Raw genomic sequence first — 14,220 nt, 5'->3', positions numbered from 1 at the left:
AGATGCCTGTCTCTCTTGAACAGGAGAGCCCAAAACTGGACACGGGGAGGCATTATCTGAAAACTATTCCCCCTCACCCTTCCAACACACATGAACCCCAAAAATTTACAATCTGCTTCAGAGTTCTGGGCTGGACTTCAGTGGGCCCCAGGCCAGAGCAACACAGCAATCTCACTCCTGATTTAATTTAAACAAGGGAACACCAGGAGTAACTTCACTTACAGTAAGCAATGCTTCCTTGGTGCTCATCAGGCCATTGAAAAGACATAAGCAGTTTGATGCAGGGAGACAAAGACAACCACAGAATGAATCAAAACCAGGGTAAAATTAGAGATTAAAAGTAATAATGCTCCTTTCAGCAAACCACAGTCTGAATACATGGTAAGCGGTTAAAAGGCACTATCACTGCAAGATCTAGCGATGAAAAGAAGTCTGCTGACTGCCTGCAGTGTCAGCTGAAGTTGCTGTGGTGCAGGAGCATTTCCCTTGCAGGGCAGCATTCCCAGACCCATCTGCAGCAACTGGGGGCTGCCACAGCTGACCCTCCCCAGTCTCGCTGAAGAAAAACACCCACACTCCAAGGCAGCAGCTGGAGAGAAAGGAAGAAAAGCCCAGGTGTGGCAGACCTTCTAGAAGAGAGCTCCATGGAGGTTCCCTCCCCAGACCAGCAGATGGTTTCCAGTTGGTCAGAGCCAGGGTCTGCTTGTTCCCTGCCTGCTTGCCTTTGTAGCTTATCTAGATCCCATCAAGATCTGCAGTCTGAAAAACAGTAGAATGGCTAAGCACAGAAATTAGGGAAACTAAGCACAAATGAGCCTTAGTTTGCACTTGTGCAGGTGAACAGGGGAATCTCTGGGGATGACTGCAGCAGTGCCAGCCCACACAGCCACCCCATGCTGTGACACAGCTCGCCTGAAGAGGCTGGGTCAGGTCCTCTTAATGCTGGGGGAGGCACCAAAGCCGAGCTCAACTCTACCCAAAATGCCTTAGGAAACAGCTCAGCTGCTTTGGAGATACCCCCGATGCTGATTTACATCCTGACTGCTTTAAGCCTAGTGCCAGTGCCTGGTGCTCCACAGTGCATCCTGCCCTGCTGATGGCCTTCTGGGGTGGGGGGTGCTGGCACACACCAGCGCCTACTGATGAGCTATGTACAGCTCTGAGCAGGAGCTGGCTCTTGCAGTGTTGTGCACGGGTCAGGCACAATCCCACCAGCAGTCTAAGCACAGGCTACCATATGGAACAGGCACTCTCAAATGAAAGCCCCAAAGCCAGACGAGATCTGAGCAAAGGACAGTTTCACTTAAAGGAAATCTCTGAGGTCAAGCAGCAATTAACTGAAAGGTTCTGATTGAATCTGCTATCGACTGGCTCCCAGCAGCCAGCCTCCTGTGTCTGATACCTTCTGGGCTGTCTAGGTGCCAAGACATTAAACTGTCAATAATCTATTAATACAAAACAGCTCCTCCCACCGTGCTCCCCCCCGCCCCACAAATACTCTCAGGCTAAGGAACTGCACTAAAATGATGGGAATTCAGGAAGTGAAATGGAAATGAGCTTTTGACAGTATTTCTTTGCTTGGTTTCAGCTGAAAGTACAGCAGCATCCATGAACAACATAACACGTAGTCTATAACTACATGGGGGAAAAAAAATTGTGCTAAAAAAACCCCACCCAACCCAGCCATGATTGAGACCATACCCTGAAATCTGGCTTTCTTTCCCAAGCCATCTTTAAACAGTCTAAGTTAGATTTAATTAACAATTTACAACAAGGAGAGAGAAGTTATTTAAAGAGAGGCCTACAGGTCCTTAACATTCGGTGTCTGGGAAACAGTTGTATGTAAAGAAGTGGGGGGAAGTTTTAATGAATTTAATAGGGAAAAGCACTTTAATTAAATGCTGTCAAAGAGGATTGTATTAATGACTGCACACAAAGGAATTTGAAGCCAGCCAAGTATATTTAGCAAATAGGAAGTAGGCTTTCAGAGGCTGCAACTATTTATGTTTCTGCCATTGCAATGCATCTAGGAGATGGCGCTGCCAATTGTGAGCAGTTACGTTATTAGATATGATTTTATTTATTATGGATTATTAAAATTTCAAATGCTGCAGGGAATGCATTATTTCCCTTCCAAAATGAAAGAACAAAGATATTTCCTGCTTGTTCAGTAAGAGGAAATAAATAATAAATAATAATAATAACTTAGCACTTAACTAGTGAAGTGCTGTCCAGATAGATCTATTTACGAGGCTTCTTGCCTTCAGGAATTTTTAGTGTGTCGCTTTCTTCCTGCTGCAACTGGATGGATTCAGAGTTGCTACCACAGCTTCCCTCCACACAGCACAGAAAGAAGAACCAGCTCCTACTCTTCACAGGCAGGATATAACTCCTTCTTATGCCCTGTGGTAGCACAAAGGACTGCTGCCACCCTCTGTGTGTTTCACATCTAAAAATTATCAAAATCCAGAGAAATGGAGGGAGGCTGGAACTAGATGATCTTCAAGGTCCCTTCCAACCCAACCCATTCTGTGGATCTATGAATCTAGGTTACCAGACTAATCTTCTGATCGCATTTTTTTCCAGACCTAACCAATAGACTTAGCGCTCACATCAGCCCCCAACAACCATGGGTCCTCATTTTGGCAGAGCGTGCTTGCCCCCCTCAATATCCCTGTGAGGGCACTTGCGGCAGGAAGGAAGGAGGCTCTTCACCATCCCCCCTGCCCTCACGCTTTGGATTCCAGCACAGCACATCCAAAGGGTATGGCCTAATAAGAGCATAACACAGGGCTCCATTCCATAAATTTGAGAAAGAGCAACTAGAAAATTCAAGAGAGTCAACATTATTTTGTATCCTGATGGTACAAATAGCATCAATCTAAATTTAGTCCAAACTGGAAACCAAGGAATGTTTTTGACACAAAGTTAATGAGATGGCTGGGTCTGTAACATCCAGGCTATGTTCTGTGATTTACCACATCCTTTCTGCCATATGCAATGGCTAATAACCATTTTAGATGCTTTTAACTTCTGAGAGCTCCACCAGAGGCACCTCAGATGTGCCTGTAGTCCTTGGTTTCTGAACACAGAGTCCCTCTTATGTTAGGCACCATGATGTGAGCTAGTCCTAAAGTACTGGTTTCAAAATCTGTTCATTTGTACAAGACTTTTACCTTGTCATTGGGAACATGAAGAAGTGAGTAGAACTCGGGGAAAAGAGACTGGGGAGGAGGCACAAGGGGACATCCACTGCCTTTCACAATGTGAGTAGCATCACAAATGGTGGAGTTCAATTTTCTAAATACATTATCTGATTTTTATTTTAAGACTTTAATAAAAGTCATGTGTGATATATGTTGAGAATGTAGCCTTTGTTGTTCCACAGCTAGGGATCTTGCAAACAGCTTTGCTTTGTCTGTGCCAAGATATTTTGGAATATTCTTTGAAACACTGTAAGCATAGATGACTGTGAGGGGGGAAAAAAAAGTGCTACTGTACTTCTGTATAGTGGATGTGTGAGAATAGTGCACACACAGAGAAACACCTCCTTTTCAGTCTGCAGAAGCTTCAGTTCCTGTAGAAGTCCATACAAATACAGAACACACACAGCATGCTAAGGCATCCCTGCATACACTGCAGTGCTGTTTCCCTCCCCATGTCATTTTTGTCCTTGCCTCCCTGCACAGAAAGGCCAGCTGGCTCTGGCTGGGCTCTGACTTTACCCTAAGAGTTCTGTAAGGAGCCTGAGAATAAAGTGTTGCAGATGGCCCATAGCCTATAAACATTTACACATCTCTAAAGCCTGCTGATACCATTTATGTACAAGTGTGATGGACAGAGAGTAGTTAGGGAGCATTAAAATGAAATGTAAAAGTGCAATATTTGTAACTGCAAACATTTTCAAGCGTAAATGGAGCACAGGCTCAGCTCATGGCTTTGCAACCTTCAGGATTTGCCTGCTGCCAGCTGACAAGCTTCAAAAGTTCTGTGAATTTGAAGAGCTTTATTTAGTACTTTTTCTGTAGATGTTTGCTTATCCTCAAGCTACTGCAACTCCATACAACACTGGCAACTCAGCACTTATGGAGAAGGCCAAGACTAGAAGAAATGGGGGATAAAACTGGTCCAGCTGTGTGTGAAAGGCAAAGGGGTGAGATGGCAGGGGCCAGAGCCACAGTGATGTAATTTGCCAAAAAGATGACCTACAAGAACAAGACCAACACAAACCAGCACCCTGCTGATGAATGCCAAGTCTCTGCAGTGCTAAATCTGCACTTTCACCTTTTAAGTGAAGTTTCTACCTGGAACATCCCTTCATGGGAGCCAGGGCAGCCTAAGCAGAGACGCTCCAGGGCAGCCTCACACAAGCTGCTGTATGCCTCAAACTGGGCTGCATGTCCTGCATGGCAGCACACTTGTCCTGGGCTCCAGGGACTGCCTGTACCTCTGCTGCAGTGTCAGTGTCCTCACAGTCTTCGTTGTAAGAAGCTGGTGAAGAAAAGTACCGGCCATGCTCTCAGGGCTCCCTTGCTTAGGAGTCCCATGTCATTCCTGCCCTGTCCTCAGTTGATCCTGGACCAAATGAAAGCTGTCCAGGAGCAGGTGACACTGAGATGACCTCACCTCAGGAGTCCAAATAAATGCAGAGAGGATGTACTACTTCAACAAACCTAAATTTGACACCTCGGAAAAAAAATGGAACAATCCCCTTTACTTATCTCCCATTTTTAGGGTTAAATGGAACCACGTTAAGCCTAAACTGATCTCAGAACAGAAGCAGTTTTGCTTGAATTGCAAGTCCACTCCCCACTATCATTTCCAGGGGCATGGCAGGCGTACAGCTAATAAAAAGCAGCAGCACTTCTCAGCCACATGAGATGCCCACACTAAAGATTAACAGCCGAGGAGGCAGGAGGCAGGTTTGGCTGTAGCAGTCAAAGCTCATCAGCTGCCCACTGCAGTCATGGTAATGCACATCACTAGAAGCTCTGCCAGACACCTGAGAGTCCAGTGTAAAGGAGCTGCTATCTGATAGGCACTTACAGGTACTGCTGTCTGCAAAGAGAGTCCCTTATCCCCACCAGAGAGCAGACACACACACACCTGAGAGAAATACAGAGTAAGCGGCACTGGCAATACATGTTGCCTTCAGCTTTAGCACTGCACAGAAATAGGAGTTACATCATTTGAGACTTCTTTTTTTCAGTGGTTTTTGAATGGTTTAGGTTGAAAGGAGACACTGAGATTGACTGATTGATTAGAGAGCGAGAATGGAACTCTAGATCACTGAGGGAGTCAGACATTCTCCGCTCACAAAATGAACAGGCCTGGTTCTGACATGCTTTTTCCCCTGTAGTTCTCAAAGACACAACAAATACTCTAGCTGCAGCCCACTCAAGCCAAAGCGCTGAGCTTTTTCAGTGAAATGAGTAAACCTGCAATACAAGCATCTCTACAAGTCCACCTGGGTTTGTGGAGTACAAGTTTTCACACCAACCTTGACCACTGCTGTCTTGAGCATACATCACATCCTGCCATGGGTCAGGGAGCTGAGGGGACCAAAGAGCAGTGGGCATCCAGCTGTGGTCTGTCTTCTGGGTGCAGGGAAACCATCACTGAGCAAAACTACCTGGGTGCAGCTATTAAGAATGAATCACAGGGCACACAAAGAAAAAATGTGTCTATATAAAGCAGTAAGCACCAAAGTCAGAGAGCTAGCACAGCTGGGGAAAGTAGGTTTTGTCCAAGTCTCCCAGACAACCCAGTCTGGATTCCCAGTGTGAGGAATCCCCTGCTGTAACCCATACAAACAGGGCAAGAGCTCAGTGGGCACATCATCCCATTAAGCACACCATGTTCCCCTATGGAATAACAGAGCTTCGCTTCACTCACCTTCTACGATTGCCCAAGTATTATTAATTAATATTATTTTAAAAGAAAAGCAGCATTAAGGCTCCCTGTTTTTTCCATTTGCATGCTCTGCTCTGTGTGACCCATGAACCCTGCAATGTTGTTTAGAAGCAGATCTTTCATTAGGAAGCACCACTGTGGTGTTCACTCCCCTCCTTATTACTTCTAGAAAGGGAATATGAAATTAGTTTCATTGGACTGCCATCGCCACTTGCCTTGACCCACTTTCACGAGGGCTTCATGTTCTGTGCTTTGGTATTTCATTGCCATTTGTGAAACATTTGTCCCTTTGCATCCCACACCAAATGACAAAATTAGTGTTTCATTTACTTCTGTGGGATGTTGTTTTCTGCACATTTAAAGAGAGACCACAATGTTTGCCGTGAACACACAATACCAAAAGAGCTTTCCTACAGCTTTGTGCTGTGCCTTCTTTTATTTACTAGTGTTCCTTCATGATTTATGACCTGAACTATTGTAAATTGCCAGATTTGTCTAAAACAAAGCTTCTGAGGGGAAAAAAATAAAAAAAGAAAAAGGGCAGAGGGACATAATTTTAAAGAAGTGACAGAAGTAGCAGTGTATCAGAAAACGTGTGAAAACCATTCCTGTTTCTTTAAAGTCAACATTTGACTGCTCTTCAATCAGTATGTAGCCAGCAGTGCCTGTTAGCTCGGGCAGAAGAGAGCCCAAGGTCTCCCTGCTCTCTGAGAGGCAGCATGCTGTAGCAGTAGCTCCTTGCTCCACAGAGCCAGGCCTTTTCACCCCAGCGCTCCAGAGGCAGCAGCTTGGTTCATCCTTTTCCCAGCTGAGGCAGGTTTCTCTGCCCTGGCAATTAACAAAGAATTAACACTACATGCCAGGAAAGATGCTTATTCTCTGGAGTGGTCACCTTGGACACAGCAGACCAGCAATGGGAGAAGGGAGACAAATTTTCTGTGGTCCAGCATGACTGTAATATACATTGAGTCCCTGGCTGGCAGTGGGAAGTTGCTCTGGCACTCCTCAGCATCACCACTCCATATAGGTCCATCACCAGCAAATGGCCTGGGAAGGATGGGGTTTAGTGAGGGATGGAAAGTAAGACAGGGTACCTTCATCTCTACAAAGCAAGAAGCTGAACTCAGAAGCATGAGGACTGCTTGCTGCAAAGTGACTACTGTGCACTCAGTCTGTCCAAGAGATCTACCTGTGGGCTGGGCCAGGCCAAAGGTCGAGCGAGGGGACAATAGGACAAAACTATAAGGATGCTTCCAGCATATCCTCCACCCTCCAGGAACCTGTGGCTGAGGCACTCCATATATCAGAAATTATGTCCTTGAGGTACCCAGCTAGCAACCATCTCACGGGTCCCTTCCCCAGTCCCACAGCAGCACTTTGTGAACACACCACACTGAAGCGCTCCTTAACACCCAAGCCAACAGCTGTGGCCAGCTCAGCCTGCAGGTCCACAACACGTAGATGCCACAGCATGGATGTTCTGCTCCCAGGCCGGGTAGGAAAATCCGCGCTCCAGCATGTCCATATGGTCACACCCGCTGCCACCAGAGAATGCAGCTCTGTCACAGAGCTCCACAGGCCTCACTTTTTATGGCTCCCCAGCACAATAACAAATAAATCAAGTGTGCAGGGAGGAATTTCTTGTGCACTGAGCTTCCACTATAGAGATTTTTCATTTCAGCAACAGGAAAATATTTGATTAAATGGATTAATACATGGCTGGTGGGAAAATCTAACAGAAGAGAGAACCCAAAGCTGAACAGATACTGAACACAGGACAAAGACCTGCCACAAAAGAAATAACAATCCCTTAAATATCAAGACCTAAGGTATGCCCAGTTGATCCTCTACAGCACCATGAAGACTGCCACATTGTGCACACCCTGCTGAGAGAGGACAGAGAGCACACTGGGCACTAGGGTGATCCCTTCACTGAAGGTGTGCCCAGCCCTGTAATCGGCCAAAGAACTACACAAAACCCCATCACAATTCAATCCCTGCCATTTCCATGAGGCCATACCAGGAAAAAGGCTTAAATCTATCTATCCATTATCTTTTGCCTCCCACACCTCTTGTGACAACAGCTAGGATTTCCTTCCAAGTCCTTCAGTCTGACAGGGTGATCCCAGCTCATAGAGGGCTGGACCGTGGGGGCAGGGAGCTCTGGCAGCCTGTGTGCAAGCTCTCCCACCCTCACAGCTGGAGGAGCAGGAGCCTGAAGCATCAGACACAAGTTACTATACACATGTCAAACTCATCAGAGCAGAGAGAAAGATGGGGTGGGCAGAGAGAGAACAGAGGTAAGCCTCCTGCCTGCTTTGGAGTTAACAGGACTGCGCCCACTGTCGTGCACAGTGCTGCAGTTCCTACCTTCTTTAAAGGACTCTCATCTACAGACCAAGGCTGCAGGTAAGGGCTCGACTTACAGTGCACTTCTCACTAGCAAAACCTGCAAAGCAAAGTAGGTCAGAGACTGCAGCTTTCAGATGTTTCTGCCCCCTGCTAAAAGGCATCCAGGCACCCTGGCAGACGTTCTGCACCCACCACTGCTTTGAGAAGAAAATGAGAGCTGCTTTCCCACTTGACACTACAGGGGTATTTCAGATAGGCAGAATGTAATTACTTGGCCTGGAGTTCGGCCAGGAGCAGGGCCCAAGACCCCTACCCTTATGTAAAGTGTCACAAAATCTCCAATGACTGCAAGTGTGAGGACCTCAGCTTTACATCTCTGGCTGCTGTCATTGATTCTTCATGGCTAATTACCTAATAGTGACCCTTCCAGCAAAGCCAAACCCCAAACCTTGCTGCTTGAAACAATCCAAGTCCCAGAGACTGAAAACTACACAAAAATTGCTTGGTGCAGACTATCTTTTGCCAGTAGGGAGCAGGTGGACAGCAAGCCTCCTGTGTCTTGCACTGGTAGCGTGCCACTCGGAAACCCGCTGGGGTTTTTGGATGGGCAAACATAGCTTTAAAACACAGCACCCCCAAACCACAAGCCTACTGTATCAACTGCAGAGCAGGGTCTCCAGAGTTTTGCTGCATGTAGTTGCCAGCTGGTTCCATTTATTTTTCTTCATTTTTCATATTTTGACTGTAATAAATAATTAATCCATGGCTTTGTAACTTGCTGACAAATACAAATGAATCGCATTCCAACGAGGTGTAACATGTCACTCACATGAGCCAACCTGCATGATGCAGAAAAGTGATGTGCAGAAGGCTTGGAAAGTAGGCTAATCATCAAGGTCACCCACCAGAGCTCAGGGAAACTTTCTCTTCAGCCTGTCCTTTGGAGGACATTCCTACTTGCTATAGGCAACACAACTGGCTTTGCATGCTCCAACTTAACCAGTTCCAGTTATCTTCCCACACAATTAGCTCAGCCCTTTACCTTTCATAGCTCCTTGCCTCCCAGATCCCACAAATTTTAGGGGAAAGAAGTTGATAGCAGAAGAGACAAGAGTGAACTAGGCAATATTTAATCTGGGTGAATCCAATGTGCTTCAGAAGGGGCAGGACTACAAGACAGAACAACTTCCTGTCGATGGATAAAGGTGACTAGAGAGCTGGCAGCAGTGCTAGAGGCAGCAGAGCAAGAGCAGCGACAAAGAATAGAGGCTGAATGCCAAGGTTCACAGCAAGAGCAGCAAAGCAGTGCAAGCTGCCATCAAATGGCAATGGGGACAGCAAAGGTGGGAGGAGGAGCTGTGAGATCATCAGAGAAACACAGCATGGACAAGTCAGAGTGGTCACGCAATGGAATCAGGTGCACGGAGTTCCAGAGGCCAGCCAAAAACAGTCTGTGGTGGAAGGTGTTACCTCAGCTTTCTAGACTGAAAAAAACATCTCCTGAGCCTCTCCTGGCCATCAGCAGATGTCTGACTTTGTGTTGTGCATCACTAGTTATTGAGAAGACTCATAGGGCTGATTTTATCTTCTGCCTGAAGCTGGAACTGCAGAGATGAGAAATCCTGCAGTATTTTGTGTCAGTTTTCCTACTCAGATGAGTATATTTGTTCCTCATTCTATTAAGACCCAGGACAAAGACATAATGAGGATGCACAAACCAAAAATGCATTCTAGTAAACAAGGTGGTAGAGAAGAGCAAAACAACCCTGAAGAGGCTGTAGAATGAAAGCCTGTTCCAAGCAAATTATAGACTCACTGAGGTCCTTTCAGAAGTACTTTCAAGTTTCAGTGGGTATCTAAAAACACTTCTTTATGTTACACCTTTCAAACCCCTGTGTTACCCCTGCACAAACAAACTTCTCCTACGCTCCTACTCCTGCTGAAGTGTCATCTGGCTCCACTGAACAACAGCAAACATTCAGCTGCAGTTGCCTGTTTACCACCATTTGAGAGTGAGCATCGAGGTGCTCAGGCTGTGAGAAGCAGCAAGTGACCAAGTCCCCTACTCCTGCTTCAACAGCTGCACACTTCTAGCTGTTGCTGAGGGACACATTTGTATTCCTCCAGAAGCTGGTAGCTTTAGACAGCTAAACTGTGTTCTAGCCACAACTACTGACACAGAGGGGCCTCTATAGCATCACTTCTGCTGCCCTGGCTGTTCTGGGTGGCAGGGATTGTCCCAGCCCTTCTCTTCAAGCCCCAGCACAAACCTGCTGCAACATATGCTCATATGCTGAAACATGCATGCGGTGAGCTCTGAACTGGAGAGCTGTGGCCTGCATGTGGCCCTGCAGATGGATGAAAACTGGTGTGTCTCACCTTGCAAAAGCAGAAGACAGCTGGAACCAGCTGCTTCTCTCCACCTCCAGCAGCTGTTCCCCCCCCACGGAGACCCTGAGAAGGAAGATTGCCCTCTGACCTGCACGGGCTCAGGAGTGAGCTGGACAACGTGCTGCATACGCTCGCTGTGGTGGTGCCTGGACTCCTCCTCGTAGATCACATCCCTCTCGTGCTGCGGCAGGTTCAGGAACCGACGGATGGTGCAGAGGTTCTCCCAGAGGGTGCGGTTTTCTGGGCTGGGGTTTTCTTTCCAGCGAAGCAGCTCACACAGCCAGCCCTGCAGGGGAAAGGTCAGCACAGGTAACTCACCCAGCACCTAGGTGGGAGTGAAAGGTCAGCTAGATTTAAAGCTCTGTGCTGCAGATTTTACTGGCCTCATCTAACACAGAACATGCCATACCCTCAGCTGCCCTTTGGTCTCAACAGCTCCTTCATATGTTTTATCTCCTGCAAACTGGAAAACAATCACAACTATCACCACTTAACAGGAACGAGGAAGCACAGCATCTCACCTCCTTTCATAACCACACCACCTTTAAAATGCTTAGATAGAAATATTTTTTCTAAAGAAAGCCAGAGGTGAAATAAAGATGCACCTCCACTTCTCTTTCAGAGCCCCTTAATTTCTTCCCCCAAGCAGGAGAAAAGGAGATGTAATCCCCGAGACTTATTAACAACCCTCACGTTTGCAGCTGCAGAACTAGAAATTCAGTTGCTACAGAAAACATTTAGAAGATACTATCAAGTAAAGACCACAGATCTACTGTCATTGTCACTCCCCCAGGTCTGAACCCCACAAAAATTTGACAGCTTTAAATAATCAAATGGCCACTTAAAAGATGCAGACTCACAGAACGGAAATCCTCCAGTATTAGGCACAAAAGCAGCACAGTCCTGCAGAATCATAGGATTGTCAGGGTGGGATGGAATCTCAAGAATCATCTAGTTCCAACCCTCCTGCCAAGAACAGGGACACCTCACACTAGATCAGGTAGCTCAGAGCTGCATCCAGCCTGGCCTTAACAACTTCCAGGGATGAGGCTTCTACCACCTGCCCGGCAACCTGTTCCAGTGTCTCACCAGCCTCACAGTGAAGAACTTCTTCCTAATATCCAATCTGAATCTACCCATTTCTAGTTCTGCTCCATTCCTCCTAGTCCTATCATTACCTGACACCCTAAAAAGTCCCTCACCATCTTTCTTGTAGGCCCCCTTCAGATACTGGAAGGCCACAGTAAGGTCTCCTTGGAGCCTTCTCTTCTCCAGACTGAACAGCCCCAAGTCCCTCAGTCTGTCTTCATAGAAGAGGAGCTCCAGCGCTCTGACCATCCTCATGGACCTTCACTGGACATGCTCTAGCACATCCAGATCCTTCTTGTAATAGGGGCTCCAGAACTGGACACAGTACTCCAGGTAGGGTCTCACCAGATTGGAGTAGAGTGGGAGAATCACCTGCTGGTGATTTCTGGGCTGCAAGTGCACACTGGTGGCTCATGTTAAGTTTCTCATCCATGAGCACCCCCAAGTCCTTTTCTTCAGGGCTGCTCTCAAGCCAGTCGCTGCCCAGCCTATATTGATGCTTGGGAAGTTACAAGAGATCAAGATGCTAGGTGGAGGTAGTTCCAAACCCAACTACAGGTCACAGTAATAACAGATTGTATTCCTGCTGTATGGTTTTAAGGTTAGCTTGAAGTGCCTTAAAAAGTTAGCACTGTATGAGATCGTGTGGGCCCTCTCCACAGGGGAGGAAGCTGAGAACCTTGGGGTGGGAACAGGAACCACTCTAAACCACAGAGCCAAACAGAGAGCACACAGCAATAGCTGCTAGGGTGAGGACAACCCCACGTGTGTGGTGGCACCCTGGTGTCCATAGCAGGTTAACCAGGGATGGTGGCTGTCATGGCTCGTGTCTGTGGGGGGAACCACAGGACACAGCCAGCCCTACCTGGGGCTGGGGACAACCAGCTCCCTCCTGTGCCTGCACACAGGAGATGCCATGCAAATGACAGAACACAAGGAGATAATGCTGAGGATGCTGTCAGTGTGCCTACTGACTCCTGTCAAAATATTTTACCTAGTAGCTCTATAACCCATCATTGTCAAGCTACAGCTCAGCATTTCGACACCATTTTGACAGGCACCTTACAATACCTAAAAGAGAGCTTGAGCGATGTGAAAAAGGCTCAGTACCAGGAGCAGCCAAAGCGGTGCTCTTCCCAGCAGCAACTGGAGCAGGCTGGTCCAGCCAGGCTCATCACCAGCCCACATGGGGTTTTGGTATTGCTTTTTTTGTGTGACAACTTGTAAGCCATTGACAACTTCTCCTGTGCACTCTAAACCCCACATATAATATCATAAGCCCTTGTTTGTCTTACTCTCCACTGTGTCTTCTGCCCTCACCCTCCCAAAAAAGGCAAGATTTGATTATCTCCGCTGCATCAGCCAAGACAGCAACACCAGCTGTTCTCATTGTGCAGCCTCTTCCTCACGGCCTACATGTTAATAACCTGATCATTCCATTTTCTCCTTCAACTGCCGGCTGCAGCACAGCAAAGAGACAAAAACCCAGGCCCATCTGCAGCAGCTGTAGGCACTGAACTGTGAAGCCACCAGGGATTTATAAACTAATCTGTAACACAACACTGCCTTGTTTTTACAAGTGAGAGGCCACATTTGTGCAGACCTGATCTTTTCTTGCAATAAACTAGGAGAGGTGCAAGGAGGAGGGGGGTTGGGGAGCAAGGGTGAAAACAAGATATCTAATCATTTACTTGGAGAAGAAAGTCATCTGTGTTATATTTTCAAAGTGTTTTGCCTGATATTTCGGTGATCTCTCAGCCAGGTGATGTCTGCATTTTTATGTGGTTTGTCCACAACCCTTGCCCTCAGTTCTCCCCTTTTCCTCTGCTCTGAAATCCCCCAAACTATCTCTCTTTTAGAGGAAAGACAGGAAGACAATCCGGCAGCTCCACTGTGTTTTCTCAGGGGTTCCTCCATACAGAGAAAATAATTTCTGCAATGGAAAAGAAACCATCTGTGGAAAAAGTAAGCTCCTGCTTCTCCCTGTTTTCAGCAACCTGAACAGGTCTCCAACAGAACTCTTTCCAATGTTCCAAGCAGCACACAAACTCTTGCACTTGGCAGAGGTGGAGCCCTGCACAGGGCTGACCCAGGGCAGGATGGCTCCTGGGGCTCTCCTGAGGGCTGTTGGCACTTGCACAGCACCCAGATCCAGTGGAGCCCAGGGATGGTTTGGCAGGGCCACGTCCCCTTCCCAGAGCTGGACCTGCTAGCCTGATGGCGACTGCTGCGTCTTGATTGATCTGCCCCGTTATAATCAGTACTCATTACGATCACTTAGCCCAACACTACAGGCCTCATTATGGACTAGGCACTCGCTGCCATTAGCCTTTAAGAAGGATGGCGCTCAATTTGCCTGGCAACATGCGAGGTCCTGACCTTGGAGCTATTAGGGAAAAGATTAGGCTGCAGTGTGACCATGTGTGCAGACATGAGCAAACCAAATTAATTTCTGGCAAAGGGAGGCACCAGGAA

At 47.2% G+C, this 14,220-nt stretch overlaps 1 protein-coding gene across 3 annotated transcripts in view; it reads right to left on the bottom strand.

Moving 5' to 3' along the window:
- SATB2 (SATB homeobox 2) overlaps positions 1-14,220 on the bottom strand; it is a 146,383-nt gene that overhangs the window by 13,004 nt on the left and 119,159 nt on the right. For all 3 annotated transcript variants that reach the window (XM_054171396.1, XM_054171392.1, XM_054171387.1), the window contains one exon: positions 10,745-10,942. In XM_054171396.1, coding sequence (XP_054027371.1) covers positions 10,745-10,942 — 198 coding nt within the window. The remainder of the gene's footprint in view (positions 1-10,744; positions 10,943-14,220) is intronic.

This window comes from Dryobates pubescens, chromosome 2 (genome assembly GCF_014839835.1).
Source record: "Dryobates pubescens isolate bDryPub1 chromosome 2, bDryPub1.pri, whole genome shotgun sequence".
NCBI classification, from domain to species: Eukaryota; Metazoa; Chordata; class Aves; order Piciformes; family Picidae; genus Dryobates; species Dryobates pubescens.
Note: the sequence above shows the minus strand (reverse complement) of the source record. Positions and strands in the feature narration are given on the sequence as shown.